Here is a 25,535-nt window from a genome sequence, read left to right on the forward strand (position 1 = left end):
TATTGAATTTGTATTTGAATCTAATTTTGAATTTACCGAAAATAACTAACATTGCTCATTAAGAAATTTAGTTTTTAAATACTTTCGATGTTTCAAAATAAATAACATTACTATTTGTAATTTTTTTGTTCTACTTATTGAGTTATTTGTTTCTGCATTCTAAAATGTTTATTGAATGAACAATGTGATGGACATGGATAAAATGAAAGACAATCCATCCAAAAAACTGATGATTACTTTTCATTGTACGTTTTGTTTCTTTCTCTCACGAAAACCACAATTAACTTGCAAGTCATCGAGAACTAATCAACAGCTTGATTATTCAATGAAAGAAAAACGAAAGAAAAAAGGAAAGAAAGAAGAACCCAATTTCATTTGCTGACGGGTGATTGATTAGATGTAGGAAGAGACAAGGTGGGGGATAAGACAGAGATTAAAATATGGCAAGAAGATGTCCAGGGGAGAGGAACCTTAAACATCAAACTGCTTTTCTGTCCCCGACGAACAAAGAAATTATACGACCTTGCATCATCGCCACCCCCACCACTTGCATGGCAATTGGAAAATGCCACACCGCAGTCCTCAACTCAAACAATACTTCAAACAATTGGAAAAGCAGTGTCTGCATCCTTCCTTCCTTCCCAGTTAATTGGCAACGTCTGCAAGGCTTCTCCTTATCATCCTTCAAAGTTTCCTCACCAAACACAGGTAAACAATATATAGAAGCTTTTCATGCATCAGTCACTAGCTAGATTTTGTGTTGAGCTTGTTTGATCATTTCTAGCTGATCGAGAGGTATGATTTCTTACTGCCTTTATGGTTTTAATTTAATTAGCTTTCCTTTCTTTCCCCCCTCCTTAAAGTTAATGCTTTGGTAATTGATTCAGATCAGCGTTCAAAAGACAGTACTGCTGGATCATGAAGAGCCCGACATCTTCTTCAACAACAAAAAGGTTTTGTTTTTCTTTTATCCAATCACGCTTAATTTTTCTCATAGACTGTTGTTAATGATGAAGTATGAGTTCAGATAGAAGAACACAAAGGATTCTCTCAGACTGTTAAATACTTGATCTGATGGAAGGGGAAGGGAAGAAGAAGAAGGGATTGGCGAGAGGTTCAGACACGGAGGAACACAGTATGCAATATTCGCCAGAAGAGCCTCACGACGACAGATCTTACTTCAGCGTGCGATCATTAATAGTTCTTGGCTTACTGACCTTATCTCTCTTGATCCTTCCTCTTGTACTGCCTCCATTGCCTCCTCCACCTTCCATGCTGCTGCTGCTTCCTTTTGGCATACTTGTTGTTCTGATGATCCTGGCTTTCATGCACTCAGACATAAAGGGCATGGCTCCCTCTCATTTGTAAGTATATCATAATTAAGTATCGAAATGGCTTTCATTTTCACAGTCAGTTCTTCTTTAATTTGCTGATAATTAAATTGGAAAAGAAGAAGAAAGAAACTCAGAGGTGTGAGGTGAAAAGGTTAGTAAATTAGCAGGTTTAGTCAACTGATGGACTTGGAGGTTTAATTACTCAGCTTATCATTTAGAATGAATAACTTAATTTTGTGTTTACTGAAATCTTTTTTTTTAAAAGAAAATGAAAGGAAAAGAGAGACTTTGAACTTGACTTTCATGAGAAATCAGTGTTCTAAATAATTGTCGTACCTCTCTTCCTTCAACTTTAGTGAAGCAGATATTGTTGATGTATGATCCAATTTAGAATAAGGAACTTATATAAATATGATGATAGAAATTGATCCATCTATTAAGTTAAAATAATTAAATATTTTTTATACTACCATATATATACGTTTCCAAAGATTTATTAATCTTAAATCACTCAAAACTATTTTTATAGCACTAAAAAATAGGACATTGCGATGAAAGAAAAAAAAATCAATGCAAATATTTTATAACTTACTACATAATTAATTTGTTGGATGGTGATTTGATCTTAAAATTCAAACAGTTTTAGTTCCAAAAAGATTTGTGGTATATGTATATATAGATCTTGAGTCCGATTGAGAGATCTAGTTCAAAATGTCCTATTAATCTCATTTAATCCGAATTTAATTATATGAATATATAATTTACTAAAGTTTTAATACTATATATACAGTAGAAATTTATTCTATAAAATTTGTATTGCCAATGAATAATGAAAAGAAGATAGAGTGCAATTAAGAAATTAATAATTATACTATTTTAAGTGTAGCTAAAAATATAATTATATGTTCGAATTTATAATTATACTATGTTAATTGTAGCTAAAAATATATTTAGTTATGAATGTTATCTGATAATATTAAAATTTAATTTTAGCTGTTTTCTGAAAAGAAAAAAAAACACACACACTCCAAAGTGTTGTAATCGTCTTATCTGATCGCGTCCGCATTATTCATTGGTAACCGGTTTATTCTATCGCGGCCAAACATTATTTTTTTAGAAACTTGCTTTTAATAAAATTATATTAATTTGCAAGTTAATATTTTACGATGACAACGACCTGTAATATGATTTCCGTCCATAAAATTTCTAATCTAAAAACAAATAATTCGTTCGTCCGTTATAATCCACAAATATTTAGAAGAAAATTATTTATACTAAAATTATAATCTACTAAACATTTAATGACATTTTTCACTATGCAAATAATTTAGAAATCAACTTACAATATTAAAATCAAATCGATAAATCTATACAAATTTAATTGTGAGAGAAAATATTGCAAGAAAAAAAAAATTCTCCTCCTGGTAGGTTCGTCTTTTATCAACTGTTTACAAAATACACCTCAAATTTTACAGTTATCGACCATGGCTGAGAACTACCTCAAAACTAAAGATACAAACAACGCACTTGAACCCTCATCATTGTAAATGGCCTAACTTGCGTATCAAATAAACTGATAGATTGTGACAATGGGAAAAAAATTGCCAATATTTCTGTAATGTCTCACATATCAGTGTCAGCTTCCTCTGGCACTACAGTTAATGTGACCGTTTTGTTGTTCGATTGCTTCACCAGAACTTTCAGAGGCACCCCAACTTTCTATGATATCTACTATGATCTGAATTCAATAGAAAATTGTGATTGGTGCAATCTGATTTAGAAGCTACAGACATGATTTTTTTTTTAACTCTCATCAACAAAAATTGCATTAAACCTAAGAAAAACTGCAGTGTGCAGTGAGAAAGAAATCTCCTGTAAAATTAAATCTTTAATGAATCTCAAACTAAATAGGAATTATGGCTACTTACAGAGCGCCTTGAATGCCCTACTCACATAAGGGTTTATGATGATGGTGGTATTGAATATAAATACTTGCTACGCCAACATAATTTGAAGATTTATGATGATTATTGCTATTAAAACAAATCGGACAATACTTAGCATAAAAGTTTGTATCCAATCATGAAGATTGTCCCCAGAATATTTGAGTGGAATTACCTCTTTAATCTCTCCAATTGGTCTGCCACCAAACTCAATTACAATATCACCCGGTTGGAATCCTGCACGATCTCCTGGAGATCCTGGGATTACCTGGTTGACAATATCTTGCATAATTTTTCTCAAGAATATAAGATAAGATAAATACCAGTGAGAACAAATGATCCAAATAGTGCATAATGGTTTTAAATTATAATGGTTTTAAATTAATAGATCAATGACAGATTAGACATTAATTGCTTAATCAAAATTACAAACTTTGGCAAATACATAGTATAAAAAGAAAATTCTTAAAACATTTTCCATTTTGAACAAAGATGGCAAGAGCAGATTTGTTTCTTTACAATGGATTAACATGGCAGAAGATATCTTAAGTTATTTAATTGGTTGAAGTTTTGATTATCTAAGATAACAAAGTAGTCCAAAAAGTCAGAATGCAGATTGGACTGTTGCATCACTACAAAGGAAAACAGTCTCAGAATCAAGCTCAATTGCTAGAGTAACAGTGGCCTAGTGAAGCAGATCATTACAGTTTTTTAATTAATTAAAATCACATGCCATTATTATCTTGGTGATTGCTTCAGACCATAAAATAACTTTTTCAATTTATAAACTCTGTTCCTTTGCCAAATGCCTTGATACTATCAGTTTGGAAAAATAATTTTAACAACCACAAGAAAGACCAATAAAAGAGGATCTGACAACAGGAGAGAACACTCGATGTAATCCATCCATTCTTTTTGTAACCTCTATTCTAACTACAAATCCTTTTACTATTGATCCACCCAATTTTTTCCTTTCCTTTGATAGCATTGTTCCATATATTTCTTTTAGAATCTTTGATATCTTAGTCAACGACAAAAGGAGGATAAGAAACCATAGTAACATGCTTTACTAGCATTAGAATTTCTCAAGCATAAGCCATGCTTCCATCTCCAAGTGCAACTAAAACTACTCTATCATGGAGATTAAGTAAGCACAATTAACCACCTCTGCCGGAAAACATTTTTTCATAAGCATGCTTCTAGAAGAGCATCAGTGGTGAAAATGGCTGAGGTGGGAGGAGATGCTGACGACATTAGGCACTATCTCAAAAGAGGAAAAGATAAGAAAACGCAAGCCATTTTCATAGCACTAGTACGGTGCCTTTGCAGTGCCACGGTAAGGATGAAATGATCTCTATCTCTACGTAAGGACTGGATGATGTGACCCTATACCACCACTACCACTTTAGCAGGCTTCTAGAAGGATAGCATGTGGTTGGATGGAATCTATTGACAATTTCTGATTCATAATTGTATACGGAACACATGAACTCAACAATAACTGATGTTTAACAAGTAGGATCTGAACTATTATGATCTTAGCTCCAATGGACTAGTAGCGGGACTGGTTACATACTTGATCCAAGGTTAACAATTCAAAGGCCAAATTGAGCAGGAAAAAAACAAGGAAATGTAAAATTTGAATTTGGCTGATTGATGTGCCCTTCTATGTCATAAAAAGTGCATAAATAACGATCCATGTTGAAGATGGCCAATTGATTACTAAATCAACTGAAATTAGAATAAATAAAGCTTTTAGTGCTATATATGGAAGCTTTTCACATTCACAGATAGCATAACAAGAAATTTATTCTGATGAAGCAACCTAAATATCTTATATCTACAAAAGTTGAGATTTCCTGATTAGGAAAAGGTGCTTTGAGTAATCTATCTTAATTTAGTTTTAGTGTCTTAAAAATTCTCTAAATGTGCAATGGGATGAAGTTTGAAAAGTGTTCCCAGTCGAGTCATTCTCTTTACTGTTTCAAAGAGAAATGTTTCGCATAGCCTTCTCTTCTCAATCACGGTGACTGAGCGGTCTTTTCACGTGGGAGAGATTTAAACAGGCCGATTTTCTAAATAGATGTGATGATGTTCCCATCCTACATCTTCACTGACATTAGAATAGAAATATTCCTTTGGCTGAGACGAACAAACATACACATATGTGCAACTTATTTAGCAACTAAAATCAAAATCATTGTCTTCTACGAGATCCCAATCCTACCCATGAGATGGGTTGTCGGACCACAAAATTCCACTCAGCTCATAAAGCTTCTAGAAGGCTTTTGTCGTTCCTTGCAAGTGAAGATCTCATCCCTACTTTCTCTGTATTCGTCCAAAATCCCGACATGAGTCATGCTTTCTCAATTCCCTAATAATTATACCCCTATGATGCTTTCGATTCATAGGACAACATCACCATAACTAGTAATTTTTAAAAGATAATATCTTGTACCAAACAACATTCAACCATGTTCCCAATTCCATGCCAAAGGCCACGAGCGCTGCTCGAAGACAAATAGGCCAACTCCATTTCATCTCCACTACGCTACTTAAACCCCCCAAGCACGATTCATTCATTCATTCCCCACACCACAATAATTGCAGATAAGCACGAGAACGTAGAAAAGACTTAAAGTGCACAGCGTTAACGGGAGGAAGAGAGAAAGGAGGATGGAGTGTTACCATGAACTGATACCGGGATTGCCGGATGACGTCGCGTTGGAGTGCCTCGCCCGAGTCATGGTCCGATTCCACCCGGGTCTCCGACTCGTCTGCCGCGGCTGGCGCAATCTGGTCAGCGCCTCCCACTTCTATCGCCACAGGGATCGCATCGGAGCCGCGGAGGACCTGATCTTCTTCGTTCAGGCCGGAAAGGGCGGCGGTTGCCGGGATGGTGAGGCGGAGGAGGGGGAGAAGCACGGGGGCGTCGGTTCCCAGCAGCCGACGCACGGACTGAGCGCCTATAATGCCACGATGCGGTCGTGGCACCGCGTGGCGACGAACGAACCGGTGCCCCTTTTCGCGCAGATAGCGACGGTAGGGCGGAAGGTGGTGCTGCTCGGGGGCTGGGACCCGGTGAGCCTGGATCCGACTGCGGCGGTCCGGATTCTGGATCCTGCGACGGGCGGATGGCGGCGAGGGACGCCGATGGCACAACCTAGGAGCTTCTTCGCGTGTGGGGCGGTGGGCAAGCAGGTGTTCGTGGCGGGTGGTCACGACGCGCAGAAGAACGCACTGCGGACGGCGGAGACGTACGATCCGTCGGCGGATGAGTGGGCGGCGCTTCCCGATATGGGAGAGGAGCGGGATGAGTGCCAGGGAGTGGAGGCGGGGGGCCGGTTCTGGGCGGTGAGCGGATACGGGACGGAGGGGCAGGGGCGATTCGTGGAGGCGGCGGAGTGGTACGACACGGCGGCGGGACAGTGGAGGAGGGAGGAGGGCATGTGGGAGGCGGGCGGCACCGCTTACGTCGGGGTGGCGGGGGGGAGGATGTGGAGCGTGGGATGCGGCAGGGAAGCGACGGGAGAGGGATGGGTGAGAGAGTACGAGGGGGTTGGGAAGGGGTGGAAGGAGGTGGCCCCGCACCCCGCGGGAGTGAAGCGTGGCGGGCGGAGCCCGTGCGCCGCTGTGGCGGTGGGCGGCGGAGACAGGGAAAGGGTGTTCGTGATGGCGGCGGCCGAGGAGGAGAGCGGTGCTGACCACCGGGGTTGTGTACTGGAGGTGGGTTCGAGGCATTGGACCCGCGTCGAGACTCCGGTGGGGTTCACTGGGTTCGTCTTCTCCGCCGCAGCGGTTCGACTTTGAATTAAAACCGTCGACCGGGACGGTTCGACCCACTCTCCCGGGACTGATCCACAGTCTCTATAACTACGTGACTAATGTTAGCGATATTTACGCAATGAAATATTATTAGTAATGTGCAAAGGTGTTTTGGAATGTCATGAGAGATATCAAAAGAATGTTTGAATATGCCATTGTAATCCTTTGATATTTTTTTAATCCTGAGTTGGTTATGATAAGGTTCTTTTTTTTTAATATCAAAAGAATGTGCAAAGGTATAATATTAGTTTTAATATTACTAATTTGTTTTTATTAAAGTAATACATGGAGAGATTAAAAAACATCATTTTTAGGGGGTACGAATCAAAAATATCGATAAATATTTTTAATATTAATTTATTTGAAGAAATTATCGAGGTGCAAAGGTTGTTTTCGTTTAAAGAATATCAAAAGAATGTGCAAAGGTGTTTTTTTAATATTAGTTTTAATATTACTAATTTGTTTTATTAAAGTAATACATGGAGAGATTAAAAAACATCATTATCGAACACATCATTATTATTCAACTGGGGCAAATGTGATAAGAGATTAAAAACTTCAAAAATATTTAATGAGGCATTTTGAAAAAATATTGGTAAAATTTAAAGGGTCAAATGAAATTTTTGTGAGTGGGCCGGACTAGAATTTCATAGTATTTCAATACTGTTGGGCCTTGGCCCATTGTACTCGTCGATAAATGGTCGAGTTTTCAGTAAACGAAGAGGGATCAAGGAAGGGTTCTCAACGTCACACCGGGAGATCCGAGAATGGCGAAGCCGCTAGGGCCGACTGGGGAGTTCTTCCGGCGGAGGGACGAGTGGCGGAAGCATCCGATGTTGACGAACAACCTGCGGCAAGCCTTTCCGGGCCTTGGTATCGCCCTCGTTGCCTTCGGCATCTATGTAGCCGGCGAGGCCGCCTACAACCACTTCCGCCGCCCCGATCCGCACCACTGATGGAGGATGCTCCATGGCTTGTCTCTTAAGGTATACCCTATTTCCTTTCTCTGTTTATAGAAATACGAGTTTTCACTGCGAAGATCGAATTTTTCGGACCATGTGCTTGCCTTTTTTTCATGGTATTTTTAGGGTTGATTTCTCTCGGGGAAAAAACGGGTTGGTGGGTTTACCTAGCCCTCAGATTGTATCTTTCTTTGGCAGCGAGATTGCATTGTCTAGATGCTTATATTGTACACGACCACCTCGTTTTATGATCTATATTGCATGCGTTACAATAGTAGGCATTTTTTGCTACCTGTTTCTGAGTAGTTGACGATTAAAATTGCATCCAAGTACTAAAGGATTTGTAGTTCTCTAATCGTCTTAAAGGTTGGTTTGTGTTCGGGATTTGAGATATTCATTACACTAATTGGTACAGTTGGCATGAAGCCTTGCTTTTGCCAGGACCCATCTTGAAGAGTGGATATTTTGTTTTCTTTGGATCCTCTAGAAATTTTGAGCAATTAGATGTAGGTTGAATATATAGCAATCGTTGCTTATTTGATGTCAAAGATTGTGAATTATCAAGAGAAACGAAGAGATTTTTTTTCAACTTTTCATTTTCTGCGGTACAACCATGTTGAACAATTTTCTGCTTACCCGTCTTGCTGTAATGATGGTAGAGATTATGAATAAAGGAGATCCTGAACATATCAGTGGAACAAACTTTATTTGATATGCCAAGATTGGTAGTCTAGATACTAAGGAGCTAGTTTTCTAGCTGAATTAATTTTAATTATTTTTAAATGTTCTATAATTGCTTTAGTGAGGCTCTGTTAACATGTATTGGAGCAGACACTTAGTTTGGTTTTTGTTAATTATTAGGATGGTAGTGTTAACTCCTTCCATCCTCGGTGTTAGATATTTATAGATAATCTTTTAACTCTTCAGAGTATTCTGCATATTGTTTTTACTTTTTTTGTCATTATCTAGGAGAATAGGTCCTGGAAACAAATTTTACTTCTTGATGGGTTTCTGTGCTAATTGTACATCAGCACTTGTCATAGAAATTGTATTGATGAATGCTTAACTATGCTATTGGATTCTTTGTGAGTTAATTTGAGATATTAAATACCTAACAATCAACTTGCATTGATGATAATTGGAAGCTGGGATTTTTATCAACTAACCTTTGCCATCCAAAGATTCAAAGGTGTACAAGAATAAGTAAGTCATGGCATCCCAACACTCAACTAATCTTTGGTATATGTTTATTCTTCTTTTCTTATATAGTCTACATAGACCAGGATAAATCCTAGGCTACAAGGTGTAAGTTTCTAACTTGTTTTACATCTTTGTATATTGATTTTTAGTGTCCATATATACTGAAAAATTTTACTTGTAGGTTTTATAGTCTTATAGGCAATGTTGTGATTAAGAGATTTGTTTCAAATGGAAACTCTTTGGAGCAATTTCTAACAAATTCATTATCAAATCCTATTAAATTACTCACTTAAAACCTCCAGAGTGAAAATGTCATTTTACACGTTGCTTCTGTTCCTAAGCAATAATGTGATAGTCCAAATGTATTTAATCGTTTATAGAACAGTAAATACATTAGATCCCTTTATACTTATCTGATCTGTTTTGGGGGCTTTCTCCTTGAAGGCAGTATGTTGCTCTAGCATAACATATCATGTCTGACTTTCAAGGTGGTCCTGTAGGATCTTATAAGCTTGCTATTGGCAATTTGTTTTACATATGATAGAAATATCTAACAAATTGTTCTTTTTCTCAGAGATATATCAAATCATTGTAATGTATTTATTCCCTTGTTTAAGAGAATGTTTTGAGCATTATAATCAAACTATCATCACTGGAAATATTTTATGATCTTTTGCATGTTGCCCTCCCACATTGAAATGAATTGTCTTGTTATTTGCATCTTGATGTTTCTCAAAGTTTATCTGAATGGTCTCTGGCTTAATCTCTTATGAAGAAGAAAACAAAAGGAAAAAATGGATTGTGATTTGCATAGAGTATGAACTCTAGTCTGTTTATGCAGACTCATCAAGCACTATAAGAGTTGCATTAAAGAACTATATTTGGACTAATGGTCTCTGATTGCACAAAACTACTTATCTATGTAGGATTTTGAACATTCAGACGCATTGTTGTATATATTCATTATTATTAATTTATGTTATTACAACGTTATTGATCTAATAACCAAGTAAAGCTTTGTAACTGAACACCCACCTATTCCATTTTTTTCTTTCTTTTAAATGATGCTCTGAAAATCCGAAGAAAACGTGAGAAATATTTTCCATGTCAAAATGCATGATTTTGTTGCACAACAAAATAATGGACACAGAAAACACAATATAACTCCGATTATAATTTTGGTCCTGGTCTTATATGGAAAATAAGCTTTCCTGAGATGATCTTAATATGTTCAGAGAAGATATTTCAGAGCCCACTTGAAGAAAATTAGAATAACTTTACAATCCTTCCTAAAGTTTATGGGCCGTTCTTACCAAATGATAAATTATACTTGTTCTCTCTGAAACAAATACACCCGGGTATAGAATAACATTAAAATGTTGTTTTTTTCTGTGGCTTCTAATCCATTCCATTATTGCCATGATTACATTCTCTTCTAGAACTCTAACAAGAAACTATGAATTTTCATCTTAACAATTTGTGGCATATTCATTTTCTTCAACTTGCAAATTAAATTTTCTTGAAAGCATTTCATTCAAAACCCATGATCTCACATGGATATTCATTCACATATTGATTTATTCTTCAATCAACTTATCTAGATGAAAACAATTTATTATTTGATCCCAACTTACTGTCTTTAGGAAATGACTAGATGAGAATAAGATGACTGATTGTGCTTGCGGTTAATTTAATCTCAGTGTAAACAATTGAAGGAATGATGTTCCTTGATTAATGACCAACAATAAGTTTATAGAAGGATCAATTTATTTTTTTATGACACAACTCATTCTACAGGCTATTTATATAAGTGTCATAAACATAGACGTTTTTTTTTCTTTTTAACTATGATGTCATATTTATACACTGTTTTTTATGGCAGTTATATTAAATTATCTCTCTATGAATCGAACTATTATAGATAATTTTAAGTAATTAACTTATATTCATTATAATATATGTCCACGAAATGCAGTGCCCTATGCTGACTGTATGTGACTCGCATACATATCCAGTATCTTCAAGTATTTGTTGGGTTTTTTTCTTGTTGGGGAATCTGTGTCCTAGGAACAGTGTATAGCATCACTTGCAGAAATTGCAACATCAAATCCTTTCGATTCTTCTTAAGGATGTCATTATGGGTAATGCATGGTGTCTATATTAAAGTTGTCTAATCAATATATTGTAAGGCAGTTTCAGGTTGTAACTAGTTAGTCCTTAGTGCATAGTTTATCATTCATAGTCATAAATTCAAATTGTAAAAAAAAAAACTAGCTTATTGTTAGTGTCATGCTACAATATTAAATAATCAAAGGCAAAGAACTAATTTATAAAAAAAAGTATTTTTTACCTTGGGCAGTCTATAGACTGCCCGTGCTATTTTTGAAAGGATTGCTTACCCACTAGGCGAAGCAGTCGCTTAGCAAAACCATCAAGGTGGCCACTGTGTATCAAATTTTCTTTCATCATTAAGTGCTTCAGCTACTGTCACACATTCCTGTTTTTTTAATACATCATGGCTCAGCTTCTAATTTTACTATGCACATCAAATTTCCTTGTTTTTCATGTTCCATTCTTTTCTTTCATTTTCATATTCTGTGTCCATTTTTATCTTGATATACGTTCTGAAGAATGACTCAGCTGTAAACTTTGATTTTGCCTAACCGTATCTTAGGCTTCACCATGTTTTTTTATTTCTTTTTTGTATGACTTTATTGATATGGATTCTCCTCCTCCTTTTCCAATTTTGTCTTACTTGATTTGCAGTTCAGTATTCTGTTAAAAAAGGCCGACACTATTGATTTTCCTTGGTCAGTTATATATCATTGTTAATATGTGAAAGATCACATGTTTCATATAATCTGTTATTTTACTGTAAGTTCATCATATGCATAACAATAATTTGTATTTTGCAGGTTTATTAGGTTGAAGAAATAAATTATAAGACAGTGGACCTACTCACTTGAATGTACAAGTTAAATCCTCCATTACTGTCTACATTTGGCATGAATTTAATTCCTTTATGTTTAGGTGTGAACATGTGACATAATTTGTCATCTTTGCTGCTTGTTGTGCAGAATGATTTATGTTGGTTTTAAGTGATTTGGAAATCTGCAGTAAATTTCTTTTAATGATTCTGCAAGTAGAAATAGTATAAGTTCTTCCAAAAACTTGTCAGTGAAATGAATTGAGCCTTGTCTGCTAACTCATTTTAGTCTACATATCCACATAAAAGATGAAGCCAAAGCATTGAATCCATATTTATCGTATAATCACCAATGAAACTTCTTTGGAATTTTGCTCTCAATTTGTCGTGATACCGCATAAATTTTGTCCAAGAAATTCATTTGTGGGTGCGTGAACTGAAGTTTTGTATCTGACAACTCAATGCCAATGACCCTATTAAGTTTTCGTCTGGACCTTGGTGTGTGTATATATATATATATCAACGCATTGTTTTGTTTTCTCTTTATTTATGATGATTTAAAAGTATAGAGTATCCAGTGGGAAGGCACAAGATTGGCTGTCATAGAATGAAGTGCAGCATGGCTGACGATGCAAAGTCGAAGCCGTACCGTAATGTCAACCGTCAACTTCCAGTCTCTGTTGTCACGTCCACGTCCCTGCTTTTGATTGAATGGATCACGGAGCCACCTTTCATCATTCTCTCATTGAACTACAAGTTCAAAACAAAATGTTCTTGGTAATGTCGATAAAGATTGACCAGGCATGGGAAGAGTGGAATATTGAAGCCAGCGACGACTGCGACAGTACGTGGGTTGGTGCGGAGCGTGAAGAAAGCCGAAGACCTCGTCACGCAACACGAAGTAAAATTCTGGAGCAGAGCAGAGCAGTGAATCGGCGTTGGATTCAATGGCGATATTGATACTTAGCGAGTAAAGAAGTCTTTAGCGCCTCCCGACGACTGGAGTGTTCGCCCTTTCGCATGCGCTGCTGCCTCCTCGGATCACACGCTTTACCATAACAAAAAAAAAATCACAATTAGTTAAACTCCAATTCGCCCAAACTTTGTTAATGGAATCACTATTTGGAAGTCATTCGACGTCATGGTTTGGCCTGTTGTTACTCAACCAATGACTTGAGGCATGCAACTCGATGACGACCAAAGATATGAGTCATTAACTCCGTCGATTCCATCAAATAATAATGAGGGACAGCAGGGTCAAGATGGAGCATCTTGGTAAAGGAAACAGACAGAGAGGAGGGGCCTACGTTGATGGATGAGTAATAAGGTTTTTCATATTCATTTTGCCTTTATTTGCCACTTTATAGTTTTACTTGTATAATAATAATGTCGACCAAAATTCTACAAAGCCAGAATTATAGAATTATATCCTTGCTCTCAAATACGACAATAAATGAATTGAATATTCATAAATAAATTTAATATTTTATTTGGTAAGATTTTTTGAATAAATTTGAGTAACTCATTAAATTAAATAAATAAATTTGAACATATATATGTTCAGTTCGTTAATATTCGTAAAGAATGTTCATGAAGAATAATATTCGTGAACAATATTCTTGAACCGTGTTCATTAATAAAATTCTTATCAACATGTTAAATAAAAAAAATTAAAATAAATATATAAATTTGTATTATCAAATTCAATAACCAATTAAACAAACTTAAAATATAAAAAATTTCAAACAATCAAATAAAGAGCTTAATAACATCTAAATTAACTAAACTCAAGTCAAACTCGAATCAAGTTCAAACTCATAAAAAATATATCAAATCAAACTTAAATAATCATTTCAATGGTTTAATTCATTTTAGACTCAACTCGACTTACTTTAATTACAAATAAATTTAAACATCATAAAACTTGACTCGTTTACTATATATCCTACTTACAAATTCCTATTGTCATTCCCTCTTCACATGGCTTCAGCTTAATTTCTTGCTAGACCACATTAGAATCATATTTAACCTCTTGCTTAACTTGCATAATTTATATGTTCTGGATTTATTCAGCAGGTGAATATTACAAGATGAGATCTTTTGCTTTTTAAAAGATAATGGGAATTTAATTTGTTCGGGAAATTAATGTAATTTTGTGACCTAAAAGAAAGTATAAATCTTTTGAATGGAATCCCCGTATAAGTGTTTGACCAGGAAATAAAGAAAAAGTAGAAGTCAACAATTTTTTTTTAAAAAAAATCTTTGCCATGAAAACCCTCGACGTTGTCGTGGTCCTGAATCTTATCGCTTCCGGAGCACTACAACCTTTGCCAAACAAGGACAAAACCTCAAAGGCGAAAGAATTTTTCTCTCGCCATTCAATTAAAGGCGCATTTAAATTAAAGCTTTGAAACACTCACCGTCTATCATTCTTATTCTTCAGTAAAAATAGAATCAGTTACACAAATAAACTCTTAGATATTAATAAAAAAAATTGAATCTAATTCCATTATCACTGCTATTAGTATTAATCAGTTTTAAAAATAAATTACTTCGGTTAAAGCTATTTCACCTTACCATATAGTTTGGTCGACTAAAATTAATTATTTTTTTTGGAAATAAATAAATAGATGTACTTTTAAATTCTAATAGATAATATTTTAAATTTTAAGATACTTCACCCGAAAAGCTTGACCGATTGAAATTGATTTAAGTTCGTAAAACTCAAGGCATTTATCTCAGATTATATATATATATATATATATAATTATTTTTTATGCTCATGTAGTTTTATAAAAAAGATGACTAGTTGTGGATTTATGCTAAGACAGGTCAAGTTCGGACCGGAGGCAACATAAATCCTATCAACTATAGTTGACACCTCAATTTTTTTTATATTATTTTTTCAAAAAAATAAAAAATTAAGAGAAAACATGCAATGTATGTCCCCTTTTAAAAAGAAAAAAATTGAATAGATATTTTATTATATTTAGAAAATATTCTTTGACCCAATGCTTAGCATTGGAGTAACTACTGTGTGATAACCTATAAAAATTATTTAGTAATGGGTACAATATGTTTAAGATGAATTTAAGGTTTACAAATTGCCAAATAATTATCATAATATGTAGAAGCTATCACTTGCTGCACTACATCATATATTTAGAATAGTTTAGGATTTAGAATTGTAACAATTATATAATAGCTTTTATAATTATTTTTAAAATAATTTTGATAAAATTTAAATAGTTTTGACGAACATTGATAAATACTATTTTGATATAATATTGTTTAGAAACTCTAAACGGTAAATTATAAATAAACTCACCCATTATAAACTACGAAATAATTTCTACACATTATAGTAACTTCTAGGTAATTTCTACACCGTGTAAATTCTAAATTCATCCTAAACACGTTGTGATAAATGTTGGATAGTTTTTACACATTGTAATAGCTAATCGGTAACTTCTACCTGTTGTAAATCCTAAATGCATCTTAAATATATTGTAGTAGTTACTAAGTAACTTCTATACAATGGAGTAACTACTCGTTAATTATAATAGTTACTGTTACAAGTTACAACAACGCTAAGTCCGAGAATATTTTCAAAATAAAATGATTGAAAACCACTCATTGAAATTTTGCCCACTAATAAATTAACATGTGGAGCTTGGCCTACTCAGCTGGGCCCATGCCAAACGGCAGAAGATATTCTCTACCAAGAGGTTAATTTCATAACAATTGTGGTAAAATTATCTCCGAATTATAGTTGAGTTGGTTACGATGAAATATAGTTGTTGAAGTGGACAAGTGTCGAATCTCGACGAAGTCGAGGTATGCCTTCCTCTGTCATGGTCAACTACTGCTTCTCGATTTACTTTTTCACAGATAGTTATTGAATCGATCGTGTGAGATCGCTGGACAAATCAGTTCAAAATTTAAAAGGATTTCTTTCCCAGCAATTTTTTTTAACTTTAATTATTGTGGATGTAATCGAAGGCGTTAATCACTCGATCGCATATCGCGTTAGTTGGGATCGATGTGAAAATATGTGGAGAAACGAATTAAGGCGGATTGTAGTGGCGAAGGAGACAAGGATGGAGTAATACTAGCTACTTGCAACTGTCGGCCGCTTCTCTCTGACCTCACATTCCACTCATTCATTTAATTTAATATCATTCACTGTCGCAACCTCATGAATGGAAAATATAACTCTCCCTTCGCCACATGCTTCTCAAAACACGCGTATGCACAAGAAGCATTGATTAAAATTAATTAATGGCTAAATGAATCTCTGGAAAAGCTTGTGACTCGTTCTCAAGGAGAGGAGCTGCTGCATCTCTTCTGCAACTTGTATAATTGTATGAGACAGCGCCAGCAACAGCAAGCCTCACCTACGAGATTTTAGCACCATTCTTTTCCTTGTTTTAGTTGTTTTTTTCTTCCCTGTCAAAAGGAATTAATTACAAAAGAAATGGAGATGAATCAAGAAGAAGAAGAAGAATAGAATAAAGAAAGAGAAGTACTGTCTTGAATATTGGACGAAGAGGTCCTTAAATAAAAGGAGATGGTGGAGAATAAAGTGATACTGATGTACATAAAGAAGAAGAAATTAAAAACCAAAACGTTAATTAATATGCAATGTTAATTAGTCGGGCGAGAGTAAAAGGAAAATTTGAAAACCATCAATTCTTCTTCGCGCTCGAGTTAGACCAAAATAAATACAGTGAACGTATGATTATTGCTTCTTTCTTGTTTTAAATGTGAAAGATGATAAATACATTAATCTCCGTGCTTTTATATCGAGTAGGAATTAAAAAAGGTATTTAAATTCCATTTATTCCCATCCTCTTAATTCTTGTCCTATTATCATCATCTTGTTAAAGAAAAAGCTCCTTGTGATTCAAATTATTTGGGACACAATTGGCCATAAAAGGCTGAAGACAATGAATACGAGGGACCATTATATGGATCCTTTTCCTTTAGACTGTGAAACTAATACTGCATTCATGTCTTCTCAGATAACTCAATGCTACAAGAAGCATTTCTTCACAGAAATCTTCATGAAGTTTGAGCAGTAAACCTGTATTAGCAATAATCTCCAGAAATAGTGAGACTAATCATAAGATGTTTGAGATACAAAATGATTGATCCAAGTCCCATCATCCAACAGTCTCGTAATATCTCCCTGCTGTCTCCTAGGAATGTGACTAAACAAGCATTTGAAATTTTGCTGGTCCTAGCTCCAACCAGTTGACACTTCATTAATTGTCGTAGCTCCTGCCACCATGCTTATGATCCTCACATGCAGAGAAAAGACAAGGAAAGCATTGACCAAGCAAGTTTGTTTTGATGAGCTAGTCCTAGAGCATAATCGAAGAATTAAGAGAGAGATTTTTGGCACTTTAAGCAGACATAAATGCACGCTTCTGCCATTTTACTTCCTTCTGGGGAAATCCCGGTAGCTGGCTTTCTTTATGTTCCTCAAATTTCATAATGTGCTACTGTTTTTATTCATCTCTCCCTCACTGCATGCCACACCTCTGACACTACAGTGATCCCCCCATGCTTTATTTTTGTTTGGTGACAATAACTTTGTTTTTTTGTTTTTCCTGTCGTGTAAAAAGTAAAAACCAATAACCAAAAACCAAAAAAAAAAAAATCTTTTCTCTCTTTTCCATCTTGTTCCAACCTTGGTATAAGCTTCCCTCTCTTAGTCCTTTATTTAGTGCCTTACGACCGCAACTCTTAACCAAATCACTTCTCCTCCCTTCTCTCCCACTTCTTTAGAGTTTTACTGTATCTTTCATCTTCTTCTCCTTGCCATGGCGAGTACATGTTTCCTAATTCCATGCATCATGGAGGCGACTCCGCCGTCTACTCTACCTCTTTTCTAAGCTTGTACTTTGGCAATGAGGTGCAGGATGCAATCGAGTGATAGGAGCTGGTCCTCTTTAGGCACTGTGGTGGTTTTTTTTGTTGTCTTCCTAATGTAACAAATCTAGCTAGTCTCACACAAACAATAACCTAAAGCTACTGTCTTCTCTTTATGCACATACTGAATGCTCTTCTTGCAATCCCAAACTTGTTTCTTGGTGTTCTTTCTCTTGCAGCTTCTAAATTGAAGCATACTGCTTCGCAGGTTTTTCTTCATTTATTTTAGTTTCCCTTTTTTTAGCTTCTCTAGTTTTTTCCCTTCATCTTGGGCCTCGAGTGTTTTTTTTCCTTTATAAAAAAAAGAAAATAAATAATTATCTGGATAAGGTTCTCTACAGCCTCTCAACCTGTGAACTGCAGTTTAATTCATCTCCAGAGCCCAAAGCTCTTGAGAGGTTGGTCTAATTCCGATTCTATTAAATCGTATTATCCTTTCATATATCTCTTAATTTTAGTTTTGGCCTTGAACATTTTCTACTGGTTTTGAGCTCAGGAAGAGCACAAGAATGGATGGTTCTGGCCATGAAGGAGAGATGCCAATCCCAATAACCAGTGCCTATCTTGATGGCCACGACAGCCCTCCCCTGCACCACCACCGCCAGCCCTACAATGGCCCTCCTCCTTTCTCAGAGGACCACCACAGCTCCTACAGCACCAAGAGAGCGGTGGGCATCAAGTACAGGGAGTGCCTGAAGAACCATGCGGCCTCCATCGGCGGCAATGCCACTGACGGCTGCGGCGAGTTCATGCCGAGCGGCGAGGAGGGCAGCCTCGAGGCCTTGAAGTGCTCCGCGTGCGGCTGCCACCGGAACTTCCACAGGAAGGAGACCGACGGGGAGGAGGAGCAGGAGCCTTCTCCGTTGGAGTACCTGCACCCTCTCAGCCTAAGGGGAAGCAAGGGGACCCTCCTCTTCCCGAGGGTCACAACCCCCCACCACGCCATGATCATGCCTCTCCAGCAGACCTCGGAGTCCAACGAGATGATGGCATTCATGAGGCCGCCACCGCCGCCGCATCTGGCGGCGAAGAGGAGGTTCAGGACCAAGTTCACCGCGGAGCAGAAAGAGAAGATGCTGGGGTTCGCGGAGAAGGTGGAGTGGAGGCTGCAAAGGGAGCAGGAGGGACTGGTGCAGCAATTCTGCCAGGAGATCGGGGTCAAGAGGAGGGTGTTCAAGGTCTGGATGCACAACAACAAGCACAACTTCGCCAAGAAGAACAATTCTGCAGCTCAAATCTCCAGCAGCAACTTGAATATTGACCATTGACGATGATGATTAATCACACGACTTCCTTTAATTCATATATAGCAAATTGTCATGGTAGATGTAGTCGAGCTTGGCAGTGCAATGTCATCAACTATTTTCTCGTCAAGTACTACTGTTTGATCTACATCGCTTCATCCCTGAAAATTCATTGGGATTGCATGTCTTCCATTCGAAGCTAACCACTGTTAATTCTAACACACGACTAAACAGGATGTATTCTGGTTTCCAGGAGAAGAAATAAAGCAAGCAGATGAGAATGAGATCTTTTGACAAGAGAAATGAATATGTTAAATAACTTTAAACTGAAGCTGTGCCCTGCACGTTAATTACTAAAACTGGCAATATGTTTCCTGCAGGAGGTTCTGTCGCCATGGAGCATTAGTTGAAAGGAATGGGTCAGTTTGAGCAGGAAATATATTCTGATGCAAATCCTGCACAAGGAAGTCACGCAGGCCAGCATGCACTGCAGTATTAGGTTAGCATTGGTGAGGAATCCTATGGAAGGGTTTCCACACACAGGATTTCTCATCTAGGGTTCTTTGAAAGATTAACCATCGACCATGTATCGGAATTTAGGGTTTTATAGATGAGATTAATAAGAGAGTGTGGAGGAAAAAGAAGTTAATTAAGACGCCTGATAATAAAGCTAAATAGAAAGACTTGTTGATCTCACTCTAGTACGCTGTGTTAAGGGGTTCTTTGATAGGAAAAAAATGTATAGAATTATTAGATATTCCATTTAATATGATATGTTTAAAATATTTTTATATTAATTGATTAGTAATATATTTTAGATATTAGGTTAACTAACAACTCATTTCTATAAGACTTATAATTTTATTTTTAAATAATAATTTAATTAAAATAATATTTTAATAAGTAAAATAAATAAGAGAATATTTATTAAATTTTAAATATGACTGTGTAAAAATTAATACATAAATTTTACAATGTATAATAATTATTAACTTCTATAAATTTGATTAAAATATTATTTTAATAAATAAAATTAATAATTAAAATTTTATGATACTCATCAATAATTCATATTAAATAAAACGTTCACTTAATTTAAATTAAAAATAGATCTTCATCTATTTTAATCGAAAAATAAATGAGACGTCTTAATTTTTATTTTAAAAAATTAAGAAAAAATATTTAACTGTAGTTTATTATTATTTTTTAAATAAAAATTGAAAGATTGTTTTTTTAGTATTCATATTGGAATTGCTTCTGGGGGACGTCTTGTCGTCCTTTTCCTATCAAAGATAGACAAACACGCCGAGGCTCTCAGACTCTGACGTCCTTCGAGGCTCAAACCTACCGCAGCGAATCCTCGCCTTCCCCTGCCATTCTCCTCTGCTGATCGAGGACGGTCTGGGATGGCGAAAGGACAAGCGGAGGGGAAGAGATCGGAGTCGGCCAGTCGTTCTAACGAGGCGGTGAAAGCGGTGAAGGGGTTGGCGTGGAGGCTCCCCGTCCTCAAAACCCAGGATCTCGGGAAGATCGGCCCCGGTCTTGGAGTTGGCGCTGGCTGCGGCGTCGGCGTTGGTTTCGGTCTTTTTGGAGGTTCGTACATCTTCGATCTTTCTGATCTGGGAAAAATCTTTCATTCGGGACCTTGAATTTGTTTGATTTGTTTATTTATATTTTGCGTGTGTTAATTTGTATTCCTATTGAGGGCTTTCGACATTCTTATTGTTAATTTTGTATAGATTTGTCTGATTTCCTGTTTCGAATATAACTGAGCAGTGTTAGCACGTTGGGCTTGAGGCTGCTCTAACATCTCTTGTTAGTATCGATTGAACAAATTTCAATGCTTTACTAGTCCTACTGGGCTAACTTGTTTAGTTGATAGTTGTGATCTTACTGTGACTTTTATTCTTGATATGTTTAATTTCACTAAATTTGGGCCTATATACTTGATTGCCCTCGACTGTTTAATTAGACTTAGTAGATCCACTTAATCATCTGAACTATCATAATCTTGTCTGATATGGACATTGATTAACATGCCAAATATTGTTATTTTACATATTGCATTAACTAGTGAGATTTTGTAAATATAGTGTAACAGTTGAGCCTTCAATCTCATATTGTGCAGTTGGGTCCTAGCTAGCAAAGTATCTTTCATGCTAATGGTCTTCGTCTTCCATTGTTGTTTTCTTTTTCATGCTCATTGTTCTAACCATGATACGCCTGTGTTTCCATGGTATGATATCTAGACGAGTTGATGGGATTACTTGCATCATGCCTCACTACTCTTTTCCTTTCAATGTTGCCAAACCAATACCTTTATTTTCTACTTGTTTGTGGCCATCTCTTTTTGGATTGATATGTTGGATACATCCAGCTTTTAAAATTCTGGCCCAATGTCAATCCCGAGGATCCGTTGGATCAGTATAATACTATTTTGCACCATCACTCAATATAATCTAGCATGTTGAGGGCTGAAAGTCTTTCAGAAATCAAATGATTTACCCATTTTCCTCCTTTCGCCCTCATCCACATTCAAATGGCAAATATTTCCTTGGTTTAGATCTCCACTTGGGTTAGCAAGTTAAAATCATAATCGCTACTATTGAAACTAGCAGGTGCCTCAACAGGTGACTCCTTTCCTAGCCAAAAATCATAAAATTCTAGATTAACTAGAAAGTAGTCAAATGAATGCTGGATGTATATTAGACAAGTGAGAATAACAATGTTCCCTCATTAGAATTCGATAAATATTAAATGATGAGGTTTAACAAGTCAAATAAATTTCTAAAGTCCAGCTGGATACACAATGCAGAAAATAATTTCAGATTAGCAGTAGAATTTCAATAAAAATATTCAATGTTACGAACGTGTCAACCTATAAGATACAACAATGCAATCAACAAGTAAATAAATAACAGCATCAGTCTTCCCACACCTTAGGAAAACGACTTCTCATGCAAGCTCATGACTCAGAGTAGCATCATGACATCAAAACCCTTTAGTTTTAAGATAGATCTGAAAATATAATCCGCCACCATAGTGGCTCCACACGATCGACCCTTTAGTTTTAAGATAGATCTGAAAATATATGATCTCAAAGAGATGCATAGAGTATTTATGAACAAAATAAACTGGAACATTGTTTTGAGATTTTTTTTTTCAGATTAGGACCTTTTCCATTTCTTGGTTAGTGAATTTTGTTGTAGATTTTTAGTGAAGAGGCTATAACAATGTATTCCAAATTGCTCCCTTTTTTTTCTTTGCTAATGTTAAATTTGAGAGCCAGGTGATTTTCTTGACATAAGAAATTACCCGATAGAATTGATGAGTTTCTATTCTTATAAATAAAGATTTATGCAAGTTGCATCTGCACTTTAAGCAATTAAATTGCTACTTTCATCAACTTATTTCTGGATTGTTGTTTTACCCTCATGAACTCTTCGAGACAGGTGCGGGATTAGGGCTAGGAATGCCTGGCCTACATGTTGGCATTGGAGCTGGTGTTGGATGTGGAATAGGTCTAGGTTTTGGCTATGGAGTGGGAAAAGGAACTGCATTTGATGAGAATGGAAAATACACAAATGTGGGCAAACTATTCCAAAGACCATCTAAGTAAGCATTTTTTTCATGAAAATAAATCAACTTCTATCTAAATATACTGGTCACGGCTAGTGTTTCCTCTTTCTTTGCTTTATTTTTTATGCAATTATAAGCTCAAGTTTAATGGGTTAATTTGTATTCCTGTTAAATACAACGTTTCTTTGTTGTTACCCATTTTGTTTAAACAAAAAACAAAAATTTTATGGACTATGTTCAACTAAATTTTTTTATGGATCTACATATTTTCATAGCTGAAGACATTCAAAGATGATACTGTTTCTCTTGGATTCCTTGCTGTTATTATTAATTTTGTGTTTCTTTTATGTAGTTTCATATTGTTTTAGGTTGATATCACTTTATATTGAAGGGATCCACAAGATTGCATAGCATGAAGGTAGTAACATTATAACCTTTTAGGCACTGCAAGAAGTGAGAGATGTAGAAAAACAAAAAGAGAAAAAAAAAATCAAAACAACATAAAATAAGACAAAACAGAGTTTGGTGCTTTAGCAAGTGTCTCTCACTTATAATTGGAGTCTGGGGCATAAAATAGAATAAAAGTATGGTTAATAGGTTATATATGTGAAATCAGTTAAGAGTTGGGAAAGCTACAGTTTGGCGCATAAAGTTCATCATATATTTTAGGTCATCCTACTATGTAGTAGTGCATCATGCATGCTTTAGTCTTAAGTTTAAACATTAAATATGATTTATATGTCTGTTCCTCTCACTAACCCCATGAGCCTAGATGCAGTCTATTGCATGGTTCCTGCCAATTTATGGGACATGGAAGGTTAGTCAATATAGCCTTGTCTATTCTGCATCTTAATATTTGTTTTGATTATTGCAATGCTTTCATTTTATAGTTGTTACAAGATTGAACTTTATTAGCATTGTTGATATTTCCATCAATAGTCTTTTAGATATCCATGGTTTTTATTAATATGCTGCACTCATGACGTTCATTTCTTTTCTTGGATTGGATTTCAGTCATCAAATTGGTGCTTTAGTTGATGAGGTTGTATTCAATGCCAAAAGGCTAGTTCAAGCTACTTCGAAAGAGATCGAAAAATGGAGGTGAAGGGCATGAAACAAATTTCTGAACTTTCAAGCTACTTCGAGAGATTGAAAAATGGAGTTGAACATGAAGAAACAAATTTCTTAACTTGATACTGCTGTTTCAGAAGTTGGTTTACTTGCTTAGATGTAGATGGTTTAACTTGTGTGGGAATGCATTGTCCTGATATATCGTTTGTTTAGTGTTCTTCACTAATTTTAGGTTAAATATTTGTTTAATGATGTGATGTTAAGATGCATGTTTCAGCCCCTGTTTAGATGATGAGCCATCTTTTATGGAGAGTTGGAAAAAAAATATTTGGGCCTTAATTATCTGTAAAATTGTTAGTTTATCTGGGCCTAATCATTTGGTTAGTAAATGATATTAACACAATCGACTACCAAAACGTCCAGTGTCTGGCCTAGCTCGGCAACTACTTAAGCCACTATTTCCATGGCACATAGCAGTGGACGTATGTGGAGTTGTCTTAGAAATAGTTAGCCCCTAGCAATTAAAGCGTCAGCAGGATTAACATCCTACTGTAGCAAAATCATCAAAAGAGTTCTTTATTATGAAAAACTTTCAAAGAAGCAACTCTCATCCTCGTACATGTTTAGCGTAGACAAGTCTTCATCCCCTGTCATAAACAACCATATCGTATTATAAGAGCTAAAACGATAGATCAGTTGTCACAACTCACAAGCAACCTTACCGTTGTAAGAACTCGTTCGCCTCTGAAATGATCAAAATGTGAAAATTGTTCAGTGTTCATGTTGAAGATTCTACCAGTTCGCAGAATCAAATTAATTTCAGCCAACTTGCTTTTGATTATCCTTAATTTCTTAAACTGATATTGTTTATCACTTAAAATGTTCATATTAGAATAACATCATATTTTATAGGTAGCTAGAGAACCAACTTGCGCACTGAAATTGAAAACCTCCAGTTTTCTTCTCCGTTGACTTTTGGCATGATTTGACTTTTTGAACGTAATATCTTCATCTCACGTAAGGATGAAGGCATCTCGCTAAGAGACTTGCAAATTAAGTCTTAAGAATGCACTTTTTTCTTTGATCAACATCTTTGATGCTAAGATTAAGGCTATATGTGCAGGAAGTGATCAGGCAACAGCCATGCATGCATGCATCTTCTTTACTAAAGTAATTAAATTTAACCTTTTTATAATTAATGATTTTACATGAATTTGAAAACAAGAATCACCAATCTATGGTTTTGAAGCCGCACTCTAATGGCTAGGCATTAATTTAGTTTTGAAAAACAATTTAATCAAGTCTTTAATATTGCTAATTAATAATCTTGAGTTTTAAAACGTACTGTGAGAAATTTACTCCTTTTTATCCATAGCAAATTTAAAAACATTATAAAATTTAAAAAGTAAATTGTCGAGCAAGTAATTCTAATCCACCTGAAACTTTAAACTCAAAGATTCACCGTCAAGAATCACACTGACTGATACATGCTGCTGCGAGACAAAGGGAGCTAG

At 35.8% G+C, this 25,535-nt stretch overlaps 4 protein-coding genes and 1 long non-coding RNA gene across 6 annotated transcripts; all 5 read left to right on the forward strand.

Moving 5' to 3' along the window:
* The first annotated feature begins 643 nt into the window (after window positions 1-643).
* Window positions 644-1,407, forward strand: LOC141834365 (uncharacterized). Its single transcript, XR_012602323.1, has 3 exons — window positions 644-708; window positions 888-953; window positions 1,028-1,407. It is a non-coding gene; the product is annotated as an uncharacterized LOC141834365 (long non-coding RNA).
* A 4,479-nt stretch (window positions 1,408-5,886) lies between these two features.
* On the forward strand, window positions 5,887-7,205 carry LOC141835337 (F-box/kelch-repeat protein At2g44130-like). The gene has a single exon (XM_074722785.1). The coding sequence runs from the start codon at window positions 5,954-5,956 to the stop codon at window positions 7,085-7,087; it is 1,134 nt and encodes a 377-aa protein (XP_074578886.1). The 5' UTR covers window positions 5,887-5,953; the 3' UTR covers window positions 7,088-7,205.
* A 627-nt stretch (window positions 7,206-7,832) lies between these two features.
* On the forward strand, window positions 7,833-12,395 carry LOC141834340 (NADH dehydrogenase [ubiquinone] 1 beta subcomplex subunit 3-B-like). Of its 2 annotated transcripts, XR_012602314.1 has the most exons (3): window positions 7,833-8,088; window positions 12,031-12,074; window positions 12,180-12,395. XR_012602314.1 is itself a non-coding variant. In XM_074721713.1 (2 exons), exon 1 carries the CDS (start codon window positions 7,870-7,872, stop codon window positions 8,056-8,058), a length of 189 nt encoding a protein of 62 aa, XP_074577814.1. In that variant the 5' UTR covers window positions 7,833-7,869; the 3' UTR covers window positions 8,059-8,088; window positions 12,180-12,395. The 2 variants fall into 2 exon arrangements, 1 of the variants encoding a protein (XP_074577814.1); XM_074721713.1 differs by lacking the exon at window positions 12,031-12,074.
* Window positions 12,396-18,443: 6,048 nt separating this feature from the next.
* On the forward strand, window positions 18,444-19,530 carry LOC141835199 (zinc-finger homeodomain protein 3-like). The gene is made up of 2 exons (XM_074722630.1): window positions 18,444-18,525; window positions 18,624-19,530. Exon 2 carries the CDS (start codon window positions 18,637-18,639, stop codon window positions 19,393-19,395), a length of 759 nt encoding a protein of 252 aa, XP_074578731.1. The 5' UTR covers window positions 18,444-18,525; window positions 18,624-18,636; the 3' UTR covers window positions 19,396-19,530.
* A 1,132-nt stretch (window positions 19,531-20,662) lies between these two features.
* Window positions 20,663-24,270, forward strand: LOC141834889 (uncharacterized). Its single transcript, XM_074722279.1, has 3 exons — window positions 20,663-20,964; window positions 22,824-22,986; window positions 23,965-24,270. The coding sequence occupies exons 1-3, from the start codon at window positions 20,778-20,780 to the stop codon at window positions 24,053-24,055; spliced, it is 441 nt and encodes a 146-aa protein (XP_074578380.1). The 5' UTR covers window positions 20,663-20,777; the 3' UTR covers window positions 24,056-24,270.
* Window positions 24,271-25,535: the final 1,265 nt, after the last annotated feature.

This window comes from Curcuma longa, chromosome 9, assembly GCF_044706935.1.
Source record: "Curcuma longa cultivar G26 ecotype Majalengka, Jawa Barat chromosome 9, ITB_CL_G26_1.1, whole genome shotgun sequence".
Taxonomy (NCBI): domain Eukaryota; kingdom Viridiplantae; phylum Streptophyta; class Magnoliopsida; order Zingiberales; family Zingiberaceae; genus Curcuma; species Curcuma longa.